Source organism: Chiloscyllium punctatum, chromosome 3 (assembly GCF_047496795.1).
Source record: "Chiloscyllium punctatum isolate Juve2018m chromosome 3, sChiPun1.3, whole genome shotgun sequence".
Taxonomy (NCBI): Eukaryota; Metazoa; Chordata; class Chondrichthyes; order Orectolobiformes; family Hemiscylliidae; genus Chiloscyllium; species Chiloscyllium punctatum.
In genome coordinates this window covers 119,608,244-119,635,817 of record NC_092741.1, presented here as the reverse complement: position 1 = coordinate 119,635,817, position 27,574 = coordinate 119,608,244, and the positions used below count along the sequence as shown (strand labels likewise).

General features: G+C 41.0%; 1 protein-coding gene across 3 annotated transcripts in view; it reads left to right on the top strand.

Moving 5' to 3' along the window:
- Positions 1–27,574, top strand: part of lyst (lysosomal trafficking regulator) — a 369,211-nt gene that overhangs the window by 312,532 nt on the left and 29,105 nt on the right. For all 3 annotated transcript variants that reach the window (XM_072559529.1, XM_072559520.1, XM_072559538.1), the window contains 8 exons: positions 12,034–12,179; positions 12,264–12,360; positions 18,797–18,858; positions 18,965–19,020; positions 19,808–19,960; positions 21,107–21,351; positions 21,605–21,671; positions 25,078–25,234. In XM_072559529.1, the coding sequence (XP_072415630.1) occupies positions 12,034–12,179; positions 12,264–12,360; positions 18,797–18,858; positions 18,965–19,020; positions 19,808–19,960; positions 21,107–21,351; positions 21,605–21,671; positions 25,078–25,234 (983 nt within the window). The remainder of the gene's footprint in view (positions 1–12,033; positions 12,180–12,263; positions 12,361–18,796; positions 18,859–18,964; positions 19,021–19,807; positions 19,961–21,106; positions 21,352–21,604; positions 21,672–25,077; positions 25,235–27,574) is intronic.

Here is a 27,574-nt window from a genome sequence, read left to right as displayed (position 1 = left end):
TAGGAATTGGGTATGAATTCAATTTCGTAATGACATTGACCTGATAATCCACGCAGAATCATTGAGTCCCGTCCAGTTTGGGAACTAAGACAATTGGCGAACTCTACTTGCTCTGGCTTGGTTCAATGATGTTCTCATCGAGCATGGCCTCCACCTCCATCTGGACCTGTCTGGCTTTGAAAGGATTAAGCCAATAGGGGTATTGTTTTATCGGAGCCATATTCCCCATGTCTACTTCATGTACAATAGCATTAGTCCTCCCCATCTGATTCTTAGATATGTCCTTCTACTGCAGTAACAAATCTTTCAACTGCGTTCTGTGCTCCCGAGACAGATAGCTTACTAACCTATCCCACTCCTCAAGGACTTCTTCATTTGTTTAATCTATCTTGAGGCACATCAAAACTCATATCATTTGGATTTGATTGCCCACTCTGCAGGGCAGTAACTAACACCTGTTTCTCCAGTTCTTACCCGCTACCTTTTTTTTCTATCTGGCATCTTTACTAGCTAATTCACCTGACTGAACTTTTTTGACAATTTGATAGGGACCACTAAACCTGGTTTTGTAGGGATCTCCTATCACTGGTAACATTGCCAACACGTCTTCCCCTTGGGAAAACGTCAGAGTCTCAGAGCTTTTATCTGTCACCTGTTTCATTCCATACTGTGCCCTCTTTGGTGCTATTGAGCTAACTCACCTATTTGATTTAGTCTCTCCCTCACCTCCAATACATAATCTAAGTGTGAGATCTCTGACTTTGGTCCTGTCAGTTTCCCTTTAATTAATTTCAAAGGGCCTCTAACTTCATGACTGAATGTTAACTTGAAAGGAGTGAACTGAGTAGATTCATTTGAGGCATCGCTAATGGCAGACAATACCAATGAGATACCTTTATCCCAATCATTCGGGCAATCCTGACAGTATGCTGTCAACATGGTCTTCAAGATTTGATGCCGTCTTTCTAAACCTTCCTGGAATTTAGGATAATACGCACTGGATTTAAAGTGTTGTATATCTAAGTTATCCATAACCACCTCAAACAGCCCAACAGTAAAATTTAATCCTTGGCCCGACCTAATCTCTCTGGTTAGCCCATACCATGTGAAGAAAGCTACTAACTCCTCCACTATCCTTTTTCCCTTGATACTCTGGAATGGAATTGCCTCCGGAAATCTGGTGGACACATCCATTATAGTTAACAAGTACTCATTCCCACTTTTAGTTCTCGGGAGAGGACTTACGCAATCAAATATAACCCGCATGAAAGGTTCTTCAAATGCAGGAATTGGCAACGAAGGTGCTGGTTTTATTATTGCCTGTGGCTTACCTACCATTTGGCATGTATGGCAAAAGTTAACCACATCCTTATGCATTCCAGGCCAATAAAAATGTTTTTACCTTAGCCTGAGTCTTTCATAACCCTAGGTGACCTCCGACAGGTAGTTACATAGAACATAGAACATAGAAAAATACAGCGCGGTACAGGCCCTTCGGCCCTCGATGTTGTGCCGACCGAAGCCTACCTAACCTACACTAGCCCAATAACCTCCATATGCTTGTCCAATGCCCGCTTAAATGACCATAAAGAGGGAGAGTCCACCACTGCTACTGGCAGGGCATTCCATGAACTCACAACCCGCTGAGTAAAAAATCTACCCCTAACATCTGTCCTATACCAACCTCCCCTTAATTTAAAGCTGTGTCCCCTAGTAACAGCTGACTTCATTAGCGGAAAAAGGTTCTCACTGTCAACCCTATCTAAACCCCTAATCATCTTGTACACCTCTATCAAATCTCCCCTAAACCTTCTTTTCTCCAATGAGAAAAGCCCCAAGTGCCTCAGCCTTTCCTCATATGATCTTCCTACCATGCCAGGCAACATCCTGGTAAACCTCCTCTGCACTCGTTCCAATGCCTCCACATCCTTCCTATAGTATGGCGACCAAAACTGCACACAATATTCCAGATGAGGCCGCACCAGAGTCTTATACAACTGCAACATGACCTCAGGACTCCCGAACTCAATTCCTCTACCAATAAAGCCCAGTACACCATATGCCTCCTTCACAGCACTATTTACCTGGGTGGCAACTTTCAAAGATCTGTGTACATGGACACCAAGATCCCTCTGCTCATCCACACTACCAAGTAGTCTACCATTAGCCCAGTAATCCATCTTCTTGTTACTCCTACCAAAGTGAATGACTTCACACTTAGCTACATTGAATTCCATTTGCCACCTTACTGCCCAGCTCTGCAACTTATCTATATCCCGCTGTAACCTGCCACATCCTTCTTCGCTGTCCACAACTCCACCGACTTTCGTGTCATCCGCAAACTTGCTCACCCAGCCTTCAAGCCCCTCCTCCAGATCATTTATAAAAATGACAAACAGCAATGGTGCCAAAACAGATCCTTGTGGAACACCGCTAGTGACGGCACTCCAAGATGAACCTTTGCCATCAACTACTACCCTCTGTCTCCTTCCAGCCAGCCAATTCCTAATCCAAACCTCTAATGCACCCTCAATGCCATACCTCCGTAGTTTTTGCATTAGCCTGCCATGGGGTACCTTATCGAACGCCTTGCTAAAATCCATATATACCACATCTACTGCTTTACCCTCGTCCACTTCCTTGGTCACCTTCTCAAAGAATTCAATAAGGTTTGTGAGGCACGACCTGCCCTTCACAAAACCATGCTGACTATCCTTGATCACACAATTCCTATCCAGTTGTTCATAAATCCTATCCCTTACAATTCTCTCTAAGACTTTGCCCACAACAGAAGTGAGACTCACTGGCCTATAGTTACTCGGGCTATCCCTGCTTCCCTTCTTGAACAAGGGGACCACATTCGCTATCCTCCAGTCTTCTGGCACTATTCCCGTAGACAACAACGACATAAAAATCAAGGCCAATGGCTCCGCTATCCCCTCCCTAGCTTCCCAGAGGATCCTAGGATAAATGCCATCAGGCCCAGGGGACTTATCTATTTTCATCCTTTCCAAAATTTCCAACACCGCTTCCCTACATACCTCAAAGCCGTCCATTCTAATTAATTGTGACTCAGTATTCACATTGGCAACAATGTCCTGTTCCTGAGTGAATACTGACGAAAAGTATTGATTTAGTGTCTCACCAATCTCCTCCGCCTCCACACACAACTCCCCACTATTATCCTTGACTGGACCGATACCTACCCTAGTCATCCTTTTATTCCTGACATACCCATAGAAAGCCTTTGGGTTTTCCCTAATCTTACCAACTAAGGACTTTTCGTGTCCCCTTCTCGCTGCTCTTAGCTCTCTCTTTAGATCCTTCCTGGCTACCTTATAACTCTCAATCGCCCCAACTGAACCTTCACGCCTCATCTTTACATAGGCCACCCTCTTCCCTTTCACAAGGGATTCCAATTCCTTGTTAAACCACGGCTCCCTCACAAGACCCTTTACTCCCTGCCTGACTGGTACATACTTATCAAGGACACCCATTAGCTGTTCCTTGAACAATCTCCACATATCATTTGTGTTCTTCCCTTGAAGCCTATTTTTCCAATCCACGCATCCTAAGTCATGCCTCACCGCATCATAATTTCCCTGCCCCCAGCTATAACTCCTGCCCTGCAGTGCACACTTATCCCTCTCCATCACTAGAGTAAAAGTCACCGAGTTGTGGTCACTGCCCCCGAAGTGCTCACCTACCTCCAAGTCTAACACCTGGCCTGGTTCATTACCTAGAACCAAATCCAGTATAGCCTCACCTCTTGTTGGCCTGTCTACATATTGTGTCAGGAAACCCTCCTGCACACATTGGACAAACACCGACCCATCTAACAAAATCGAGCTATAGCTTTCCCAGTCAATATCTGGGAAGTTAAAATCCCCCATAACAACCACCCTGCTACTTTCACTCTTCTCCTGAATCATCCTCGCAATACTTACCTCTACTTCTCTCGGACTATTAGGAGGCCTGTAGAATACTCCTAACATGGTGACCTCACCTTTTCTATTTCTAACCTCCGCCCAAACTACCTCAGATGGCAAGTCTTCCTCCATCACCCTTTCTACTGCTGTAATACTATCCTTGACAAGCAATGCCACACCTCCCCCTCTTTTACCCCCATCTCTGACCCTACTAAAACATTTAAACCCTGGAACCTGCAACAGCCATTCCTGTCCCTGTTCTACCCACGTCTCTGTAATGGCACAACATCGAAGTCCACATTCATGTGCTACCCGTAACACCACCTGTCTGTATGCTACTGGCAACACAATCTGGTGCATTTCAGCCCACTTCTCCTCTGCAGTAACCTGCCGTGGTCTCCATTTCTGCCTTTTCAACCTATTGGGTTTTTTTATCCTGTGGTAAATTCTTACAGTGCTCTCTACTCTTGGTTTCATAGTGTAGGATCTCCCTTTCTCCCAACTTCTATCCCTCACAGGATGAAATTCTGGCGGGAAGCTTGTCTAATGTACCAACATGTATTCATCTTCTAATTCTGGTGTCCTTCTCACTTTCTGAACTTGCTGTTCCTCCACGTGAATTCTTACCATCTCTCGAAGTGAGTTTTTAAACTCCTCCCGCAGAATAATCTCTCTTAGAGCCTCAAAGGTCCTATCTTCTTTCAAAGCACGCACTCATCTATCAAAATGACTATGTTTAATTCTTTCGAACTCAGCATAAGTCTGACCTGCTGTCTGGTACCAGTTCATAAGCACTTAAAATGGCCTGTTTAACTTCTTCATAATCTCTTGACACCTCATCTGACGGTGCGGTAAATACCTCATTGGCTCTGCCTACCTGTTTAGTCTGAACTAGCATTACCCATAAATCCTCAGACCACTCCATCTGTCTAGCCAATTTTTCAAATGAAATAAAGAAGGTTTCAACATCTTTCTCATCAAAATGTGGCAGAGTTTTGATATATTTATACCTTCTCTTATAATCTCCATCCTGTTAACTTGACTTTGCTGACTAGGTTGCAACTTCTCAAGTTCAAATTCTCTCCCTTTCTTCTCTGTCTTTGCTCAACTAAGAACCTTCTCTTTCTTTCCCTCTCTCTTTCCCCTCTCTTCTCTCTCCTTTCTTTTTCTCTCTCTCTCTCTCCCTTTTGTTTATCTTCTAACTCATTTTCCTCATTTTCCTCCATTGTAGAGGTAGAAAATCTGAAATTATGGCATTTGTCAGTTTGTCTGACACACCTAAGTGTTTGAGTAATTCCCTTACAATTTCAGCTTTACTTTTGTCCTTGATTAAACCCAAATCTAACTTTAGAATTAGCAAATAATTCTAAAAGGATGGCCTTTTTCTTTCCTTCTAAACTTTCTTGGCAAATTTGAGAATCATCATCAAATCCCAGAACCCCTTTAGCAATTTTAAGAGCCGTTTATCTCACTTCGAATTTAATCAACCACAAGTTACCGAAAGTAAACAAATTGCATCACCTACGTTTTATTTAAAGATCTAGGACACTAACCTACAGATATTTAAATCTGCTGGGATTTTTCGTACACCCAAATTTATTGAAATCTGTCTAAACCAGTTCAAATCACGGCAATGAGCCCCCACAGTATCAGATTGTGTCATTGGCTTTTAAAATTGTCAATATGCTAAATTCAAAGTTGATTGGAAGTTGGCATTTTGGGGTGTAATTTAAATTGATTGGTCGAATTCGAATTTGTTTTTGTCCCCAGGCAACCACCTAATCGAGCTGTTCAACCACATGTTACATTAAGAAAGATGTGCTATCAGCTAGGCTAGATATTCTAAAATTTAGCTAGTCATCAGTACTGGGTGAAATAATGAGATGTACACAAGTATGATGAGGGAAGTAAGGGTTGATATAGCAGAGACGTTGGCTATAATTATCTTTTCAGATACAGGGGTGATACCAGACATCTGGAGAATTGTAAAATGCTACTTTCTAATTCAAAAAGTGGTTGTAAGGTAAATTCACCAATTACAGACCAGCACATCAGTTTACCCTCAGTGATGTGGGAGCTTTTAGAATGACATTCAGATCAAGCTTAACAGCCGGTTGGAAAAATGTGGAGAAATTAAGTGAAAACAGTATAAATTTGTTTATGGAAAATAATGTTTAAATACCTTGTTTGAGATTTTGACGAAGTAAGAGGGGATGTTGATAAGACTTGTGCAACTTATTGACATACGTGTTTTATTAAATGCAATGTAACGGGCTTGCTAGTCAAGTTGACCTTCATGAAATAAAAGAGAGCATGGAGACAGGAAACAAGTTATGACTGTTTATTTTCAGAATAGGAAGGTATCCAGTAGAGATCCCCAATGGTTCACATTAGAACTTCTGTTTTTCTTATCTGTTCTAATGATCCAGGTGTCTGTGTTCTGATCACAATTTCAAAACTTGTGGGTGACACTTTGATTTGAAAACATTGTCAATTGTAAAGGAAATAGTGATAAACTTCAAGAGGGCATGAACAGGCTGGTGGGGTGGCCAATGAAGTTTAATGCAGAGAAATGTGAAGTGATTCACTTTGGCAGAAGAATGAGGCAATGCTAAATAAATTGAAGGGTATCATTTTAAAATAAAAGTGGTGTAGCAGCTGAAGGACCTGTGGGGGTATGTGCATAAATCATTGAAGGTAATGTGGCAGATTATGAAAATGCTTAATAAAACACATGGGATCATAGGTTATAAATAGGGGCATAGTGTATAAAAAACATGGAAGTTATGATGAAGTATGAAACTTTGATTTGACCTCAACCTGCATATTGTGTTCAATTTTGAGTACCAAGCTTTAGGAACAATTTTAAGGCTTTAAAAAAACAGCAGAAGAGATCCTTAAGAATGGTTTCAGGGATGGACAATTTCAATCTGGACATAGATTTTAACAGCTGAAGCTATTCTCCTTGGATAAGCAGATATTTGATGGAAGAATTCTGAAATTATGAGAGGTCTGGAAAGAGCAAATAAAGAAACTGCTCCCACCGGCAGAAGGGTCAAGAACAAAAAAAAGCAATGATGAACTGAAGGAAACCTTTAAGCAGCATGTGGCTAGTATCTGTAATGGTTTGCCTGAATATCTGTTCGAGACAAGTTAAATTGAGGCCTTCAAAAGAAAATTGGATGTTGAAGCTGTTTGAAGCAAAATATATGTAGTGTTTATAGTGGAGTGGGACTAGGTGAATTGCTCTGCCAAACAACTAGCATGGATATTATAGGTTCAATGGCTTTACACTGTAACCATTCTTTGATGGAAAGGCAGTGTTCCCATACATCTGTTGCCCTTGACCTTCAAGGTGGAGGAAGTTGTGAGCATGAAAAATGCTGCTGAAGAAGCATTGGTAAGTTGCTACTGTACATTTTGTAGTTGATACGTATCACTCCTCCTGTCTTCTAGTGGAATAATATCCTTAATATAGCAGGATAGAAGAGGGTGGAAATGCTCTGAGAAATTTTCCTCAACTTTTATGAAGATATCAAGTGGTTACAATTAATAAATCTAAATTGTTTTAAAATTTTGACCTTGGCATTCAGAGGGGTTTGTTTATTTTTAAACCGAGCAGTGACTGAGACAGTGATGTTCACATCCCACAAAAAAATTACAATTCCACAATCCTTTGATACCACTTGTGTGTCTAAGAAGAATTGCAGGATTGTGGCCACAGCCTTCACAACTTCCTCTGTTCTCAATCCATCCAGTTTATTTTGAGAAATGTTAACCTTTTAGTATCTGCTCTTTTATCTTTTTCTCTTTGTTTGAATTTTTTGAGGAAGTAACCAAGAAGATTGAGGGCAGAGCAGTAAACATTGTTTACTTTGGTAAAGTCTTTGACGTGGTAGACTGATTAATATAGTTAGATTACAAGGGGTTCAGGGTGAACTTCCCAATTGGATACAATATTGGCAAGAGACAAAGTGTGATGATAAAGATTGTTTTTCAGACTTGGAGATTGTGATCAGCTGTATTCCACAGGGTTTGGTATTGGGTACACCTTCATTTATCATTAATATAAATGGCGTTGATGAGGATATAGAAGGCATGGTTAGCAAGTTTGTGGATGACACCAAAATGGTGGTATAGTGGACAGTGATTAAGGATATCTAAGATTACTAAGAGATCTTGATCCGTTGGGTTAATGGGCTGAAGAGTGCCTGCTAGAGTTTAATCTGGATAAATGCGAGGTATTGCATTTTGATAAAACAAAAAGAGCCGGACTTGTACAATTAAAAGAACGTTGGTGAGGCATCTGCTGGAGTACTGTGTCCAGTTCTGGTCACCCTGTTACATGATGGATATTGTTAAGGTTGGAAAGGGTTCAGAAGAGATTTATCAGGATATTGCTGGGAATTGAGGTTTGGAGTTGTAAGGAGAGGCTGGATAGGCTGGGACATTTTTCACTGGAGCTTGAGAGGTACTTTATAGATATTTATAAAATCATGAGGAGTACAGATAAGTTGAGTGGCTTGTGTCCTTTCCCTAGAGTGGATGATTTCAAGACTAGGAGGTATATTTTTAAGAGGTAAAAATAATGACTGCAGATGCTGGAAACCAGATTCTGGATTAGTGGTGCTGGAAGAGCACAGCAGTTCAGGCAGCATCCAAGTAGCTTCGAAATCGACGTTTCGGGCAAAAGCCCAAGGTGTGAGGAAGTCTATTTAAAAATGACATGAGAGACAATTTTTTTTTGAAAGAGTGGTTTGTGTGTGGAATGAGCTTCCAGAGGAAGTGGTGGATGCAGCTACAGTTACAACATTTAAAAGACAATTAGATAAGCACATGAATAAGAAATATTTGGAGGAATATGGGTTAAGTGCAGGTAACTGGGGCTAGTTTAGTTTGGGAATTTGGTTGGCAACAGACTAGTTGGACTGAAGGGTTTGTTTCCATGCTGTATGACTCTGACGCTCTATTTTTGTTCTAACTCTTCTGTCTCCCTCATTAGTATGACAATGGTACCATCCTATTTCGTAAAGAAAGATGCAAAGTGCTCATGTAACACCTCAAGCAAGTTATATGCCGCCACGATAAGATGTTAATGATGCTTGATTGACCCAAACTTCTTTTTAATTACGAGACGAGAGTTTTAGCTATAGCATGAGAGTTGCACTCCTCTGCAAACTCACACTATAGAAAATCACATTGTGGAGAACCACTGTAGAAAATCATGATATCTGCTCAGTAGAAAATTTATGTTATCCAAACAATGTCCACAATCTGTCAGTTGTTATAGCCAATTCATGCTGATGAAATGTGTGTTATAGCAGAACAACCTGTACATTTTTGCTGAGTAGATCTTTCTAATAAAGACTTTTGAGCTGTCTGTAGTGGTAGCAGCTAATCCTGTCTCTTGCTTTCTTTTTACCACTTTTGTTTTCTCTGTTTATATGCTTTCAATAGTCAGCTTTTTCTCTATTGTTTTATCAGCATTCCAATTAATATTAGCCTCATTCATTTATGTTTTGTTTAACTTCTATGTTTTAGTCATCCAGGATGCTGTGGCTTTGGATTTTCCTTTCCTTTCTGTTTCCTCTCATGGCTTGCCACAGTATTGCTGCTTGTTCTTTTCCATAGTTATTCTAATCCTGATTTTATAATTGCTAATATTTCTGTCCACCATTTCATTCCCCAGAACTAAATCCAGCACAACTTTGTTCCTTGTTGAACTGAAAACATCCTGTTTTAGGAAAATTAAGCCCCCCAATTATCATTATACTGTAGCTTTTGCCTTTGCCTGCAAATTTGTTTCTCTACCTCCATCCGACTATTTGATGATCTGTAGTGTCCACGTAGAATGACATGAGAGCTTGTCTATTCACTAATTCTTACCAAGCACATTCTGTTTATGATCTCTAATCATTTCTCTTTTCAGTTCTCGTAACAGTCTCCTTGATTAAAACTACAAAACCCATATTTATTTTTACGCTTGATTAATCTTTGCCAGGAAAATTTAGTTCACACTCCTCACTCTCTTTAAAGTTATAGCTGTTGTATCACATTTTGATATGGTGACTTGTCCCTGCAGTTCACCGGTTTTATTCTTAAAGTTCCATGCATCTACACAAATCAATTCTATACCCATCTCTGACTGTCTCACCGTTATTCCTTGTGAGAGTCTTAATCTTTTAATTGTATTTTGACCCTAGCCATTTATGCATCTTGCTTTTCCCCTGTAATGCTTCATGTTGTGATTTCCCCTTCCAAATTAGTTTAAACTTCCTCTGAGGACATTGGTTTCATACATGTCGAGAAACATTCCTTCCATCTCATAACGATGGTTCCTCCCATAGACCTTGTCTCAATGCCCCAGGGAGTCCAAAGTACCCCATCATACGCATCTCTTCAGTCACACATGAACGCATTTTATTTTACACATGTTGAATTGATCAATGTATGGCTCTGGGTTTGAGGTCTTGATTTTGAATTTTATTTCAACTGCTGAAACTCTTATATTGTTAGTTCTCACATGGACCACTGCCTTTGCTTCTCCGTCCACCACCCCAGCTTCAAAATATTCTGTACCCGCTGAGTGATATCCTTTGCCCTGGAACTAGGGAGAGAGTCCCATGCCAAAATTGAATTGTTAATTGCAGAACCACTAGCCTGTTCCCTTGACTATTGAATGCCTCTAACAGTGCCTACTCCTGTCTCATCTGAAAGATTACATATTAGACATTGCACTGTTCCTTTGGTACTGTACCAGGTTTGAGTTGAAAGGTATGGCGCTGGAAAAGCACAGCAGATCAGGCAGCATCTGAGGAGCAGGAGAATCGACATTTTGGGCATAAACTAGTATTAGACTGTCAACCTACATCATGTGCTCAGCTCTATGAATTGGAATTTAACCCAGCCTTCTGACTCAGAGTGAAGTGATACTACTGAGTTTAAGCTGACAACAAAATCCAAGGAATACAGGGTTAATGATCAATAAACCTTTGGTGAATCTGCAGTTCCAGCACCTCTGTACACTTGGTTAATAATTAGAAAAAAAACAGCAATAGCAGAAAAGGTTTGAAATGAAGTATAATGAACTTTGAATAAAGGCAATGATGGTTAAATCATTGTTATAACAGGAAAAATAGTGAAGATTCATATTATAAGTATTTTAATTGAGTAGGATGAATATCAATGGATACTTATTTAGAAAGAATATGGGATAAAAATGGAAAACATACACTGATTGCTGTGGCTCCTCTGGTAGAATTCTCACCTCCAGGTCAGAAAGTGACTCAAGTTCCATTCCAGAATCATGAGCCAAAAATTTAGTTGATCTTTTGTGAAATGTTGAGGGAACACTATGCTGTCAGAGATGTCATCTTTCAAATGAGATGTTAATCTGAGATCCTATCTGCTTTATCAAATAGACATAAAGGATCCCCAGCACAATTTTGAGAAGAACAGAGAAGTTTCACATTGCCCTGACCAATACTTATCCTTCAAACAATATCTCAAAAATTGCTTATTTGGTTATTATCATACTACCGGATATGAGACCTTGTAAACTGGCTGCCATATTTCCTACATTACATTACAACAGTGATCACACTTCAGAAGTATTTTATCAGCTGAGAGTGTATTGGAGTGTACCGAGTTTTCAGGCCACTATGTAAATTCAAGTTTATCTCTTTCTTAGTAAAAATAAAACTTAAGGATGAACGACTTGTTAATTTATGGAATAGATTGCCACCTTGTGTACAAAATAAGTACTCTGAATAGTTCAGTGAACAATAGGTACAACTGAGAGCAAAGGATAAGTGACTATTCTGCAACTGAATGCGAAACGCTCTTTTAAATTTGTCTTATATCTCTGTCCTCATGCTTTACACGATATGATGTAATTTTAGCTAGGAGCAACACTCACAAAAGCAAAGTAAAATATTACTGATTGATTAGTATCCTCATATGCTAAAGTACAAATTAAGGAGATTAGAAGCAAGATTAATGTTGAATACCAGACTTCTGCTGATCATAATCTACTGTCAGTACTAGTGAGATGAAGAAAAACAATGTGCAACTGGCTTTGAACATATAGTGTTTTAATTTCTAGGGCAGTATGGTATGATCCGGTCTCTTACCCAATTTCATGGCAACTGGATCCTACAGAAGGTCCCAACAGAGAGCGGCGACGTTTACAGAGATGTTATTTGACCATACCTAACAAATACTTGCTCAGAGACCGACAAAAACCAGAAGGTAAAAAGATGTCATGAGTCATATGTTTCCTGTCACTGTAATTTGCTTGGATTGCCAACAGTCTTTTTGTTTTGTTTGTTACAGAACCACTGAAGCCACCATTGTCATTCTTGTTTGAAGATAAATCTCATTCTTCTTTTTCATCAATTGTAAAGGATAAAGCAACAAGTGAACCAATCAGGTATACTGTATACCTAATCTGAATTTACTAATAACTTTTAAACTATTCTTAAGTGTGTTCAGGCAATATGCCTTTTTTGCGAGGAATATTACTAATTCGTAGCATTTTCCTTATTTGAAAACATGAGTTTGCTTTTCCATTGACAAATGTATTCAGGTTTGCAATTGGTAATAAATTCAGTTGTGCTTAGTTTTGCCTCTTAAGTAAATGAAATAAATATTCACTATCTAAAGAATAGAGAGGAATCTAAGTTAGTCTACTAGCAACATTTCTCTACTTAACTACAGCCTCTATCAAAGTGGCACAGTGAATGTCATGGCTTCACTCTCTTTCCCTGATTATTCTTCGCCCCTGATATACTTAGAACCATTTAGATTTTCCAGAATGTTACCTGCTAGTATTTTTTAATGTCACTTCTTCATTCTTGGGAATAAGGCAGGGCAGGTGACTGAGGTGTCAGTGGGGGAGCACTTTGGGGCCAGCAGCCATAATTCTTTTAGATTTAAAATAATGATGGAAAAGGATAGACCAGATCTAAAAGTTGAAATTCTAAATTGGAGAAAGGCCAATTTTGACAGTATTGGGCAAGAACTTTCGAAAGCTGATTGGGGGCAGATGTTCGCAGGTAAAGGGACGGCTGGAAAATGGTAAGCCTTCAGAAAGGAGATAACAAGAATCCATTCCTGTTAGGGTGAAAGGAAAGGCTGGTCGGTATAGGGAATGCTGGATGACTAAAGACATTGAGGGTTTGGTTAAGGAAAAGAAGGAAGCATATGTAAGGTATAGACAGGATAGATCGGGTGAATCCTAAGAAGAGTATAAAGGCAGTAGGAGTATACTTAAGAGGGAAATCAGGAGGGCAAAAAGGGGACATGAGATAGCTTTGGCAAATAGAATTATGGAGAATCCAAAGAGTTTTTACAAATACATTAAGGACAAAAGGGTAACTAGGGAGAAAATAGGTCTCCTCAAAGATCAGCAAGGTGGCCTTTGTGTGGAGCCGCAGAAAATGGGGGAGATACAAAATGAGTATTTTGCATCAGTATTTACTGTGGAAAAGGATATGGAAGATATAGACTATAGGGAAATAGATGGTGACATCTTGCAAAATGTCCAGACTACAGAGGAGCAAGTGCTGGATGTCTTGAAATGGGTAAAGGTAGATAAATCCCCAGGACCTTATCAGGTGTACCCTAGAACTCTGTGGGAAGATAGAGAAGTGATTGCTGGGCCTCTTGCTGAGATATTTGTATTATCGATAGTCACAGGTGTGGTGCCGGAAGACTGGAGGTTGGCGAACATTGTGCCACTGTTTAAGAAGGGTGGTAAGGACAAGCCAGGGAACTATAGACCAATGAGCCCGACATCGGTGGTGGGCACGTTGTTGGAGGGAATCCGGAGGGACAGGATGTACATGTATTTGGAAAGGGAAGGACTGATTAGGGATAGTCAACATGGCTTTGTGTGTGGGAAATCATGTCTCAAACTTGATTGAGTTTTATGAGGAAGTAACAAAGAAGATTGATGAGGGCAGAGCGGTAGATGTGAGCTATATGGACTTCAGTAAGGCATTCAATAAGGTTCCCCATGGAAGACTGATTAGCAAGGTTAGATCTTACAGAATACAGGGAGTACTTGCCATTTGGATACAGAACTTGCTCAAAGATAGAAGACTAAGGGTGATGGTGGAGGGTTGTTTTTCAGACTGGAAGCTTGTGACCAGTGGAGTACCACAAGGATCGGTGCTGGTCCCTCTACTTTTTGTCATTTACATAAATTATTTGGATGTGAGTATAAGAGGTGCAGTTAGTAAGTTTGCAGATGACACCAAAGTTGGAGGTGTAGTGGACAGTGAATTGGGTTACCTCAGATTACAACAGGATCTTGGCCAGATGGGCCAATGGGCTGAGAAGTGGCAGATGGAGTTTAATTCAGATAAATGTGAAGTGCTGCATTTTGGGAAAGCAAATCTTAGCAGGACCTATACACTTAATGTCTAGATTAGAGTGGTGCTGGAAAAGCACAGCAGTTCAGGCAGCATCCAAGGAGCAGTAAAATCGACGTTTCGGGCAAAAGCTTTTGCCCGAAACGTTGGTTTTACTCCTCGGATGCTGCCTGAACTGCTGTGCTTTTCCAGCACCACTCTAATCTAGACTCTAGTTTCCAGCATCTGCAGTCATTGTTTTTACTTATACACTTAATGGTACGGTCCTAGGGAGTGTTGCTGAACAAAGAGACCTTGGAGTGCAGGTTCATAGCTCCTTGAAAGTGAAGGCGGCATTTGGTATGCTTTCCTTTATTGGTCAGAGTATTGAGTACAGGAGTTGGGAGGTCATGTTGCGGCTATACAGGACATTGGTTAGGCCATTGTTGGAATATTGTATGCAATTCTGTTCGTCTTCCAATCGGAAAGATGTTGTGAAACTTGAAAGGGTTCAGAAAAGATTTACAAGGATGTTGTCAGGGTTGGAGGATTTGACCTATAGGGAGAGGCTGAACAGGCTGGGGCTGTTTTCCCTGGAGCGTCAGAGGCTGAAGGGTGACCTTATAGAGGTTTACAAAATTATGAGGGGCATGCATAGGGTAAATAGGCAAAGTCTTTTCCCTGGGGTCGGAGAGTCCAGAACTAGAGGGCATAGGTTTAGGGTGAGAGGGGAAAGATAAAAAAGAGACCTACAGGGCAACATTTTCACACAGAGGGTGGTACGTGTATGGAATGAGCTGCCAGAGGATGTGGTGGAGGCTGGTACAATTGCAACATTTAAGAGGCATTTGGATTGGTATATGAATAGGAAGGGTTTGGAGGGATATGGGCCGGGTGCTGGCAGGTGGGACTCTATTGGGTTGGGATATCTGGTCGGCATGGGTGGGTTGGACCGAAGGGTCTGTTTCCATGCTGTACATCTCAATGACTCTAGTTGAATCCCTACGGTGTGGAAATAGGCCAATTGGCCCAACAAGTCCACACTGACTCTCCATAGAACATCCCACCCTATCCTTATAACCCTGCATTTGTCATGGCTAATCCACTCAGCTTACACATTCCTGGACACTATGGGCAATTTAGCATGGCCAATCCACCTGGACTGCACATCGTTGGATTGTGGGAGGAAACCAGAGAAACTCGAGGTAACCCACGCAGACACTGGGAGAATGTGCAAACTCCACACAGACAGTCGCCCAAGGCTGGAATTGAACTTGGCACTGACAGGCAGTAGTGCCAGCCACTGTGCCACCTTTTTTTGCATTTTCTTCCCTTCATTCAGGTTCATCCCTTGACACTGAGGGTTCTCTGGAATATGTTGGGCATAGCTTTAAATTAAGGGGGGGTAGATGTAGGACTGATGTTAGGGGTAGGTTCTTCACTCAGCGAGTCGTAAGTTCATGGAATGCCCTGCCAGTAGCAGTGGTGGACTCTCCCTCTTTATGGGTATTTAAGCGGGCATTGGATAGGTATATGGAGGATAGTGGGTTAGTGTAGGTTAGGTGGGCTTTGATCGGCGCAACATCGAGGGCCGAAGGGCCTGTACTGCGCTGTATTCTTCTATGTTCTATGTTCTATGTTGACCCTGCAGTCTCCCATTGCTCTGATGGGGATTTTCCTGCAAGAGCTGCTGCTGGTCCACTTTGGCCAGATGCTGTCTTGTCTTGTAAAAATTGGCCTTCCCCAAGTTCAGAACCTTTATTCCAGAACATCTTTGTCCTTATCCATGAATATCTATAATCTTACTGAAATGCTCCCCACTGCCACATTTACCATTTACCTGGCTTCATTCTATAAAATTAGGTATGGCACCCCACAGACAGACAGACACCTGCCCAAGAAGGATTTTGTACCCAATGGCTTAACAGGTTCTAATAGATAAATCTTAGTAGTCTTGCTCCCACCCCAACCTTTCACAGCGTTTTTATCTTAGACAATAGACAACAGGTGCTGGAGTAGGCCATTCTGCCCTTTGAGCCAGCATCACCATTCATTATGATCATGGCTGATCATCCTCAATCAGTATCCTGTTCCTGCCTTATCCCCATAACCCTTGATTCCACTATCCTTAAGAGCTCTATCCAACTCTTTCTTGAAAGTATCCAGAGACTTGGCCTCCACAGCCTTCTGGGGCAGAGCATTCCATGCTCCCACCACTCTCTGGGTGAAGAAGTTTCTCCTCAACTCTGTTCTAAGTGGCCTACCCCTTATTTTTAAACTGTGTCCTCTGGTTCGGGACTCACCCATCAGCTGAAACATGCTTCTTGCCTCCAGAGTGTCCAATCCTTTAATAATCTTATACCTCTCAATCAGATCCCCTCTCAGCTTTCTAAACTCAAGCGTATACAAGCCCAGTTGCTCCAATCTTTCAGCGTAAGATAGGCCACCATTCTGGGAATTGACCCCGTGAACCTACGCTGCACTCCCTCAATAGCCAGAATGTCTTTCCTCAAATTTGGAGACCAAAACTGCGCACAATATTCCAGCTGCGGTCTCACCAGGGCCCTGTACAGCTGCAGAAGGAACTCTTCGGTAGTTGAAATCCCTGCTAGAATCACCCTAGTATTTTTACATTTTCTGAGATTTGCCTTTCTGTCTCTCGCTGACTGCGGATCTATTGTACACCCCCAGCAAAATGATTGACCCTCTCTGCCCTCATTTGAGGAACCGTCTAAGATCTAACTATGATCTTATTGAATGGCAGACTTGATGCTTGAATGACCTGCTTCTGTTCCTATTTGTATCTTACCCACTTACCGCAGTAATTGATTCCCCGATCAATAGTACAACATCACCTGTTCTTTTACACCCCACCTTCATCTCATCTAAAGATTCTGTGCTCTGGAACATTGAACTGCCAGCCCTGTCCCTCCCTTAACTGTGTCTCCATGATAGCCATGAGATTACATCCCCCATGTGTTAATCAACATCCTGAAACCATATGTAACTTGCAAGACACTTTGCATTAAAATAAGTGCCATCCAGTCTTAGATTAGATTAGCTTCCCGAAAGTGTGGAAACAGGGCCTTCAGCCCAACAAATCCACACCAACTCTCCGAAGACTAATCCATTCAGACTCATTCCTGTACCCCCGACTAATGCACCTATAACTATGGGCAATTTAGCGTGGCCAATTCACCTGATCTGCACATCTTCGCATTGTGGGAGGAAACCAGAGCACCCGGAGGAAACACTTGCAGACACGGGGAGAATGTGTAAACTCCACACAGACAGTCGCCCAGGGCAGGGATCGAATCTGGCGCTGTGAGGCAGCAGTGCTAACCACTGAGCCACTGTGCCGCCCTTTCTTGCCATGCTCCCTTGTGCTATAACTTGACTATATTCGCCTGTCTTCCAGAATGACTTGGTTGTTCTATAGTTGTCTGTACATTTCCCCTGACTATATCTCCACTCTGTATCCTGTTTCCCTACCAAATTAGTTTAAACCCACACCAACCCCGTCAGCAAACTTTCCCACAAGGATTCTGTTCCAGTTCAGGTACAAACTGTCAGACTTATAAGGGTGACACTTTTTCAAGAAACAGGGATTTCCACTTTCCCAACGATCCAGGAATCAAAATTCACTACCCTACCCCAAGCTCTTCAGCCATGCATTCATCTTTTCTTTCTGCCTATTCTATTCTATTTCTACACTCACTAGCATATGGCAGTGTAATCTATTGCTTTGTTAGCTTCTCTTTTTGTTTCAGGACCTGATCCCTCTTTCTACCTATGGTCAAAATATCTGATTATTCTCTTTCCCCCTTCAGAGTAGTCGTTCAATGACATTTTTGACCCTGGCCCCAGGAAGGCAGCACATCATTCTGCAATCACTGCTGTGGCATCAGAAGCACCTATCCGTACCCCTCACCACTGAATCTCTTACCACTAAATGTTCTCCCTCTTGTTCTGCTCCTCTTTGAGCAGCTGGAATTTGGCTGCATTCCCCAGAGGAACTGATTAGATGGTGAAAACCATTATCAATCATTCACTAATGAGAGCCAGAGGGCACAGTTTTCAATTGTTTTGAAATTTTTAAAAAGCAGACGTGACGTGAGAAAAACGTTTTTTCACACAGCGAGTAGCTAAGGTATGGAATGCATTGCCTGAAATTATGGTGGGAGCAGGTTCAATTGAGACATTTAAGAGAGCACTGGATAGTTATTTAATAGAAACAATGTGCAGAATTAGGAAAAGGCAAGTGATTGGTACCAAGTTAAAATTCTCAGAGCCAGTGCAGATTCTCTGGGCCAAATGTCATCTCCAACGCCATTACAATTCTGAGATTCTATTCTCATTGCATTACAAATTCTTTTGTTCCAAATAGAGATCCAAATCCACTTTGGATCCAGGATAAAATAACCTTGTTATGGAAGAAGAGACACATTTGTATTGTGATTACCTTGATTGATGTTTATCTCACTGAAACCAACATTTTGTTTTCTTCACTAGGTTCATTCGCAAATGCATCAATGTTGCCCCCTCTCGAGAAACACTTGGTGAACTCCTTTTAGGTGAGTAACCATTGTGAATTTTCCCATGAATTGTTACTAGACCTGTGTTCTAAGATATTTTAGTTCAATTGATGTAGGGAATTGACAGAAATGTGTTGCTTTTCAGGGGAGTCAGGAATGTATTTTGTTGAGGATAATGCTGCTGATGCCTTTGAACATCCTGTAAGTACACAATCACATTTTAAAAGCTAACCTAAAACTGTTGCAGATGCTGGAAATCAGAAACAAAAACCAAAAATTGCTGGAAAAACTCAGCAGATCTGGCAGCATTTGTGGAGAGAAATCAGTTAACGTTTCAGATCTGAAGAAGAGTCACCGGACCCAAAATGTTAATTCTAATTTCTCTCCAAGATGCTGCCAAATCTGCTGAGATTTTCCAGCAATTTCTGTTTTTGTTAAAAACAAACCTATTGGATTCACTTTACAATGGAAGACAAAATATGTAAAGTGGAGGGTCGTGTATGTAACTAAATTAATAAACCATATCCTTTATACATTAAACTGTATAGTCATGATTGTGTTTAATAACATTCTTACTGTTTAAATAAAATAAAGTTTAGTGCAATTTGGAATAGAATTTTTAAAAAATAGTTTGATTTTGTAATTATTTCAAATGAGAAGTAGTCTTGAGCTAGCTTGTATTCCTGCCTCTAATTCAGAAGGAATGTAAGTTTAAGCCCATAACAGACAAGCACATTAGTGCATTACTGAAGGAGGCCTATGTTGTCAGATTTTTTTCTGACTTTTGCATGACATTCAGGAGAACATAAAGTACAATGTCATCATTCAAAGAGGAGCAAGGAAGTTGGTGTTCTTGTATCTTTATTTTGTTGGAAGTCGTTAAGATGCTCTGCAGAAATTAAGTAACCCATATTAATACACATGCATTCTTTATAACTCAGTATTTATGAAAAATACAATTTCAGTCCATGATATTGTTATTTTACAGAGTTCTGGAGTGGAAACTGAGCCAGCTTCATTCTCCTGGACTTATGAAGAAATTAAAGAGGTTCACAAGCGATGGTGGCAGCTGCGTGACAATGCCTTGGAAATCTTTCTAATCAATGGCAGAACACTTCTTCTGGCATTTGACAATACAAAGGTATTGGATTCATTTTCATTTTATTACTTTATTTTAGAGATGAGAAGCAAAACTGTAGTTACAATGTTTTCGCCTTTCACTCACTCACCCTTCTATCTTTTCTACAAGTCAGTAACTCTTAGCTCGTTTTATGTGTTCTACAAGAAGCAGATCCTCACCTCAGTTACAGTTTTGGTTCAAACGTAGACAAAAGGATTGAACTTGAGTTGAGGTGAGAGTGATCGTCCTTGATATCAAGTCAGCATTTAAATAAGTATGGCATCAATGAGCCCTAGTAATAAAACTGGAGTTAATGGAAAACGGATGAAGACTCTTCAATGTCTGGAGTCATACCTCCATCATTAGGTCAGATGTTGGGATGTTCTCTGATAATTGTCCAATGTTGAACATCACTTGCAATGTGTCAGATACCAAAGCAACTTTTAGCCATGCAGCAAGACCTAGGCAAAATTGTCTCAATAGTTGCAAAGTAACATTTGTGCTGGAAAAGTGCCAGGCAATGACCATCTCCAACAAATGAGAGTTCTGTAATTCCCCTCGATATTTATTAGCATGATCATTTATTGCCATTGGGTATTGCCATTGAGCAGAAACTGAACTGGACGAGCTATATAAATATTGTGGCTAAAAGAGCAAGAAAGAAGCTGTGATTTCTGTGGCAAGTAGTTCCTCTTGTCCACAATCTTCAAAGCACAAATCTAGAGTGTGATGGAATACTTACCAGTTGCCTGGATGAATACAGTTCCAATAATACTCATCTGGGGCAAAGCAGTCAACTTAACCAGCACTCCCTTCACTACCAGTGCACAGTGACAGCAGTGTATATCTTCTACAAGGTACACTGTAGTAACTCAACATAATTTCTTTGACAGCACCTTCCAAGTTTGTCATCCTGTCTGTGAGGGGGAAAAGGCTACCAAACGCATGGGAACTCCACCACCTTTGTATTAATAAAACCTTACAATTATTTCATGCTGTTGACTGCCTGCCTCAGGGTCATCCTCTTGCCTGCTTCTTTTGATGACATTGATAATCTCAGAGACTTCCTCTCGCCTGCTAATTGGCTTATAAAGCTGTTAACTGATGTCATTTTTATTGATTGAATGATTCTTCATTTAGTTAATTCTATTTCTTCCTCCCATATAGGTTCGGGATGATGTTCATCACAACATTCTTACTTCCAACCTACCAAATTTATTAGAATATGGGAACATTTCAGCTCTGACCCAGTTGTGGTGCTCAGGACAGATTACAAATTTTGAGTATTTGACCCATTTGAATAAACATGCAGGTCGCTCCTTCAATGATCTTATGCAGTATCCTGTTTTTCCTTTCGTAATGAGGGACTATTCTAGTGAAACAGTTGACCTAAATGAACCTGCTATTTACAGGTAATTTTTTTATTATATACATGCGCACACGCACACACACATTGTACATCTGTTATGAGATTTATATCCAATGTCCTCAAATATATTGGTTTCACTGAGTAATTCCTTGTGGAACAAAAATGTCTGAGTTACTCCTTATGGTGTCAAGCGACAATGGAATAGGGAACTTATTGTATTGGGAATTGTTAAACATATATTTTAGGGTAACTTCTTGTTGGAGGCTTTATTTTGATCGCAATGCAATTTTTTTCAGAAATCTTCTGAAACCTATTGCCGTACAATCCAAAGAAAAGGAAGATCGTTATGTGGATAACTATAAGGTGAGTAATTAAAATAAATTGTGATCTTTTCATGTTTGATAAATGGAGAATTGTTCTAATAATTTTTTAAACAGCAGCAGGTGGTTGATGCTGAGAAAAGATTTTTTTTGATCATTTTAGGTTGTATTACATTTCATCAAGTACTCTTAAGCTAAGTGCAACATATGTTCAGAGCACAGCTCTGCTGCCTGTTGCTGTAGTCTCAGAACGGTTTACTTTTTCCTTCATTTTCAGTTGAGACCCTCACAACTTCATTTTGTAAAGACTTAACGGCTAATCGAATACCCCATCAATCTTGGCTGGATTTCATTGCAGACCAAAGGTTAAAAGGTCAGCTTGAGCACATTACATCATCGAGTAAATGGCACAACAGTTCAAGAAGGCAGTTCACCACCACTTTCCCAAGGACATTTAGAGATGAGCAATACATTTAGGCATTTCCAGTGTCATACTCATTCCACAAAATAATTTTTATATAAATGGATTACCCATTCACCATCTCACTGCTCAGTATTGGGGTGCATGGTAACTGGATTAGAACCTAATGTAGAATCTTGGACTACTTGTTAAACTAATTTCACGTAACATCCAAATAAGCAGTCATAGAAAATAAGAGGCTTAAGGTTTACAGTATCTATTCAGTATTTCAATTATAGTATAAATTACAGCAAGACTGTTGAGAAAAGCAGATTGATGAAACCACCATTCACAAATAATGCCATTTATTCCTAGGTGGCAGAAACATTTGATGTTGAACATTTAAAAGCTTCCTGTATGCCTGTTTACAAGATATTAATTTGGAAGCTTCCTTTGTGTTTCTTGATATTAAAAAAAAAAGAAGAGTAGGCCACTTTGGGATTTGGCCCTCAGCTTGTAGTTCTGAAAGTGATAGATGCATTGATTTTTCAAAATTCCCTGAATTCTGGACTGGTGTTGGTGCATTGGTAATTAAAGAGAAGGCCAGAAAGATCAAACAGGGAACTGCCAACAAGTATATCATCAGTTAATGAAAAGTTGCTCATGATTTAGAGCATTATAATCAGATTTCATGAAAGGGATATTTGACCAATCTATTCTAGTTTTTATCTCCACTGCTGAAGGTGGGTAAAGGTAATGTTTTTGCCCTTGTTTGTTGGTCTGCTTATCCGAAAACACTATATCTCAAAATTCATGGACAGATTTCAACTGTATAGCTTACTACGCAATTAGGCTTTTCCCAAAGAAGAGCTGATTTAGTTTTGGTGAAGGTACAGATTCTGAAATTTCCTGAAAAGATCCATTAACATTGGGGGAAAGGCTGTACTGAGCTGTGATTATACTCAAGGCCAAGATCGATATATGTTTGGCCTCTAATGGCATCATGACCTAAGGAAATTGGGCAGGAATTGAGCTTGAAGATCAGTTGTGACCTTATTGTATAATGGCAGGGTAGGTTCAAAGGGCTGTATGGCTTATTGCTGCACTGTTTTTTGTTTTCCTAGTTTTGTGTTGAGTTAAGCAAAAATTTTGTACTTTTTTTTTCTTGCAAATTTGAGCAATTCTTTTTAAAGATAGCTGATTTATTTGATTTTTATTTTAAGGAAATTGACCACAGGGGTCTGCTTACACTGAAACCAGTTTCACAAAAGGGTCTTGAATGGTGCTATTACAATCCCCCAAAAAAGAATTGAATGGCAATTTTAGGTGGACACTCAGACTGTTATGGCCTGTGGCATGTGCCTGATATGGTTTTAGTGTGCACACAAAATTTGATTCACTCCATGTGCGATCAAGAAACGGTTGGATGCACTGGATACTGCAAAGGTCATGGGCCCTGATAAATTCCAGCAATAGCACTGAAATCCTGTGCTCCAAAACCTGTTGCATCCGTAGCCAAGTTGTTCCAGAACAGCATCTACCTGACCCTGTAGCGATTTGAAAGATGTCATCAGCAGTGCTATCGAACAGCACTTACTTAGCAATAACCTGCTCACTGATGCCCACTTTGGGTTCCACTGGGGCTACTCAGATCCTGACCTCATTACAGATTTGGTCCAAATATTTAACAAAAGTGCTGATTTCCAGGAGGTGAGGCGAGAGTGATGGCCCTTGATGTCAAAGTTTGAAAGAATGTGGCATCAAGGAGCCTTAACAAAACTGGTGTGAATGGAAATCAGAGGTAAAACTTTCTGTTAGCTGGAATTATACTTGGTACATACGAAGATGGTTCTGGTTGTTGAAGGTCAGTCAGCTCAACTCCAGGATATCTCTGTAGGAGTTCCCCAACATCATGTCCCAGGCCCAATCCATCTATAGTTGCTTCATCAATGGCCTTCCCTCTAACATAAGGTCGTAAGTGGGGATGTTTGTCAATGATAACACAATGTTCCACATCATTCGCAACTCCTCAAATACTGAAGCAGCCCATTCTCAAATGCAACAAAAGCTGGACATATCCAGGCTCTGGGCTGACAAATGGCAAGTACATGTCATATACATCTCACATATGCCCAGCAATGGCCATTTCCAACTAGAGAGATTCTAACCATTGCCCCATGACACTCAATTGTATCACCATCACTGAATCTCCCACTATCAACATCTTTTGGGGTTGCCAATGACCAGAAACTGAACTGAATTAGCCATATTAATGTTGTTGCTACCAGAGCAGGTCAAAGGCTAGAAATCTTGCAGCGAGTAGCTCACTTTCTGCCTCTCCAAAGCCTGTCCATCATCCACAAAGTACAAGTCAGGAGTATGATAGCATACTCTCCACTTGCTTGGATGAGTGCAGCTCGAACAACACTTAAGGAGTTTGACACCATCCGGAACAAAACTTGCTTTGTTGGCACCAAAACCATACAATTCCATTCATACACCACTGACACTATGTTGCAATGGTGTGCTTCATCTACAAGATGCACTGCATAAATTCACGAAGGCTTTATCAGCACCTTCCAGACTGACATCCAGTAGCACCTAGAAGGGCAAGGATTTCAGGAGGGAAAAGCACCATATGCAAGTTCTCTTCCAAGCTACTCACCATCCTGAGCTTGAAAGAAATCGCCATTCCTTCAGTGAGTCAAAATTCTGGATATTTCTCCCTAACAATAATGTGGGTGCACCTACACCAAACAGACAGCAGCTGTTCAAGGATGCAGCTCACCACCATTGTCTCAAGGGCAACAAGGGATAGACAATAAATGCTGGCTTAGTCAGCAACACCAGATCCTGAGAGTAAACTTGTAAAAGAAAGCACATCGAGTGCTACTTTGGATCTTTCAGCAACTGTTTATTGTCTGATTTTCCAGTTTTAGGATGATTTTAAAAGATTTGCAGACAATCATCAATCTGCTGTATATTCACCATCAGCAGCCTCAGTCATCACCTAATGTGGCTAAGCAAATGTATTTTTTTCTTTCATTAGTATCTAGAGGAGGAATATCGTAAAGGGGCTCAGGAAGATGATCCAATGCCACCTGTACAGCCATATCATTATGGGTCTCATTACTCAAACAGTGGAACAGTCTTGCACTTCCTAGTTAGGATGCCACCATTCACCAAAATGTTCCTGGCTTACCAGGGTAAGATCTAATAAACCAACGAGTAGTTGCTGCTCATCTTAAATTCTGCCATATACAATTAAGGTGGAAACAGCAACATCCAGTCCAGTAACATATTAGCATTTGAAAATTTTGTAAATATTATTATATAAATTAGAAATATGTATCCTAGACTTCAAAGGTGTTAATGAGAGAATTAACTGATACGGTCTTCCTCAACTATATAACAATTTAGGTTTCAAAAGAACATGTATCTACTTTCGCTTTTTCTATTGGAGCTCTATGTCACTAACGGAGTTTTATTATTTAAAGTACAAAGTTTTGAGCAATTTGAAGTATTAAGTCACCAAAATAATATCAGTAAAAAGAAAGAATTACAAGTAAAGTAATTTGAGATGTTGTTGACTGTGGTTTTAAATGAATGATTATGGAAAATCCTAAGTCTGTTCAGTCCTAGAGTTAACTTTGTAATAGTTTCTGAAGTGTGTATAGTTCATAAGTATAAAGTAATACATTTTAATAGAAAGAATAAGGGGACACAATGAAGTAAATAGTATAATATAAAAGGATGAACGTATGAACATAAGAACTAGGAGCAGGAGCAGGAGTAGGTCATTTGGCCCTTTGAGCCCGCTCTGCCATTCAATATGATCATGGCTGATCTTTTTGTGATCTCGGCTCCACCTATCTAACCTCTCACTTTAACCCTTAATTCCTTTACTGTTCAAAAAAGTATCTAGCTTAGCTACAAAAACATTCAATGATGAAGGCACAACTACTTCACTGGGCAGGGAATTCCACAGATTCACAACCCTCTGGGTGAAGAAGTCCCTTCTCAATTCAGTCCTAAATCTGCTCCCCCTAATTTTAAGACTGTGCCTTGTTGTCTTAGTTTCACCCAGCAGTAGAAACATCCTCTCCATTTGTATCTTATCAATTCCCTTCATAATTTTATGTGTTTCTATAAGATTCCCCCTCATTCTCCTAAATTCCAATGAGTATAATCCCAGTCTACTCAGTCTCTCCTCGTAAGCCAACCTTCCCAATTCCAGAATCAACCCATTCTTTGCTTCCTGTTAGTTAACCAATCCTCTATCCATGCTCATCCATTACCCGTAACACCATGCATCTTTATCTTATGCAACAGCCTTTTCTGCGGCACTTTGTTAAATGCCTTTTGGAAATCTAGATAGACCACACCTTCTGAGTCCTCGTTGTCTATCATCCTCATAATGTCTTCATAGAATTCCAGTAGATTAGTTAAGCATGACCTGCCTTTCATGATTCAAGATTAGAATGGTGCTGGAAAAGCACAGCCGTCAGGCAGCATCCAAGGAACAGGAAAATTGACGTTTCGGGCGAACGCCCTTCATCGGGAATGAGGCAGGTGCCTCCAGGGTGGAGAGATGAATGGGAGGGGTGTGGTGCTGGGAAAAAGGTAGCTAAGAGTACAATAGGTGGATGGAGGTGGGGATGGAGGTGATTGGTCGAAGAGGAGGGTGGAGGGGATAGGTGGGAAGGAAGATTGGCAGGTAGGGCAGGTCATGAGGATGGTGCTGAGCTGGAAGGTTGTAACTAGGGTAAAGTGGGGGGAGGGGAAATGAGGAAGTCCACATTGATGCCCTGGGGTTGAAGTGTTCCGAGGCAGAAGATGAGGCGTTCTTCCTCCAGGTGTCGGGTGGTGAGGGAGTGGCGGTGAAGGAGGCCCATGACCTGCATGTCCTTGGCAGAGTGGGAGGGGGAGTTGAAATGTTCGGCCACGGGGCGGTGGGGTTGATTGGTGGGGGTGTCCTGGAGATGTTCCCTAAAGCGCTCTGCGCAAAGGCGTCCAGTCTCCCCAATGTAAAGGAGACCGCATTGGGAGCAATAGATACAATAAATGACATTGGTGGATGTGCAGATGAAATTTTGGATGTGTAAGGCTCCTTTTGGGGCCTTAAAAGGAGGGGAGGGGGGAGGTGTGGGTGCAGGTATTGCAACTCCAGTGATGCCAGGAGGAGAGGGTAAGTTGTTGGGGGGGTGCGTGGACCTGACTTGGTAGTCACAGAGGGAACAGTCTTTGCGGAAAGCAGGTGGGGAGGGAAATATATCCCTGTTGGTGGGGTCCATTTGTAGGTGGTGGAAATGTCGGCGGATGATGTGGTTTATGCAGAGGTTGGTGGGGTGGAAGGTGAGGACCGGGGGGGGGGGGGGGGGGGGGGTTCTGTCCTTGTTGCATTTGGAGGGGTGGGGTTTGAGGACGGAGGTGCGGGACGTGGATGAGATGTGTTGGAGGGTATCTTCAACCATGTAGGAAGGGAAATTATGGCCTTTAAAGAAGGATGCCATCTGCTGTGTTCTGTGATGGAACTGGTCCTCCTG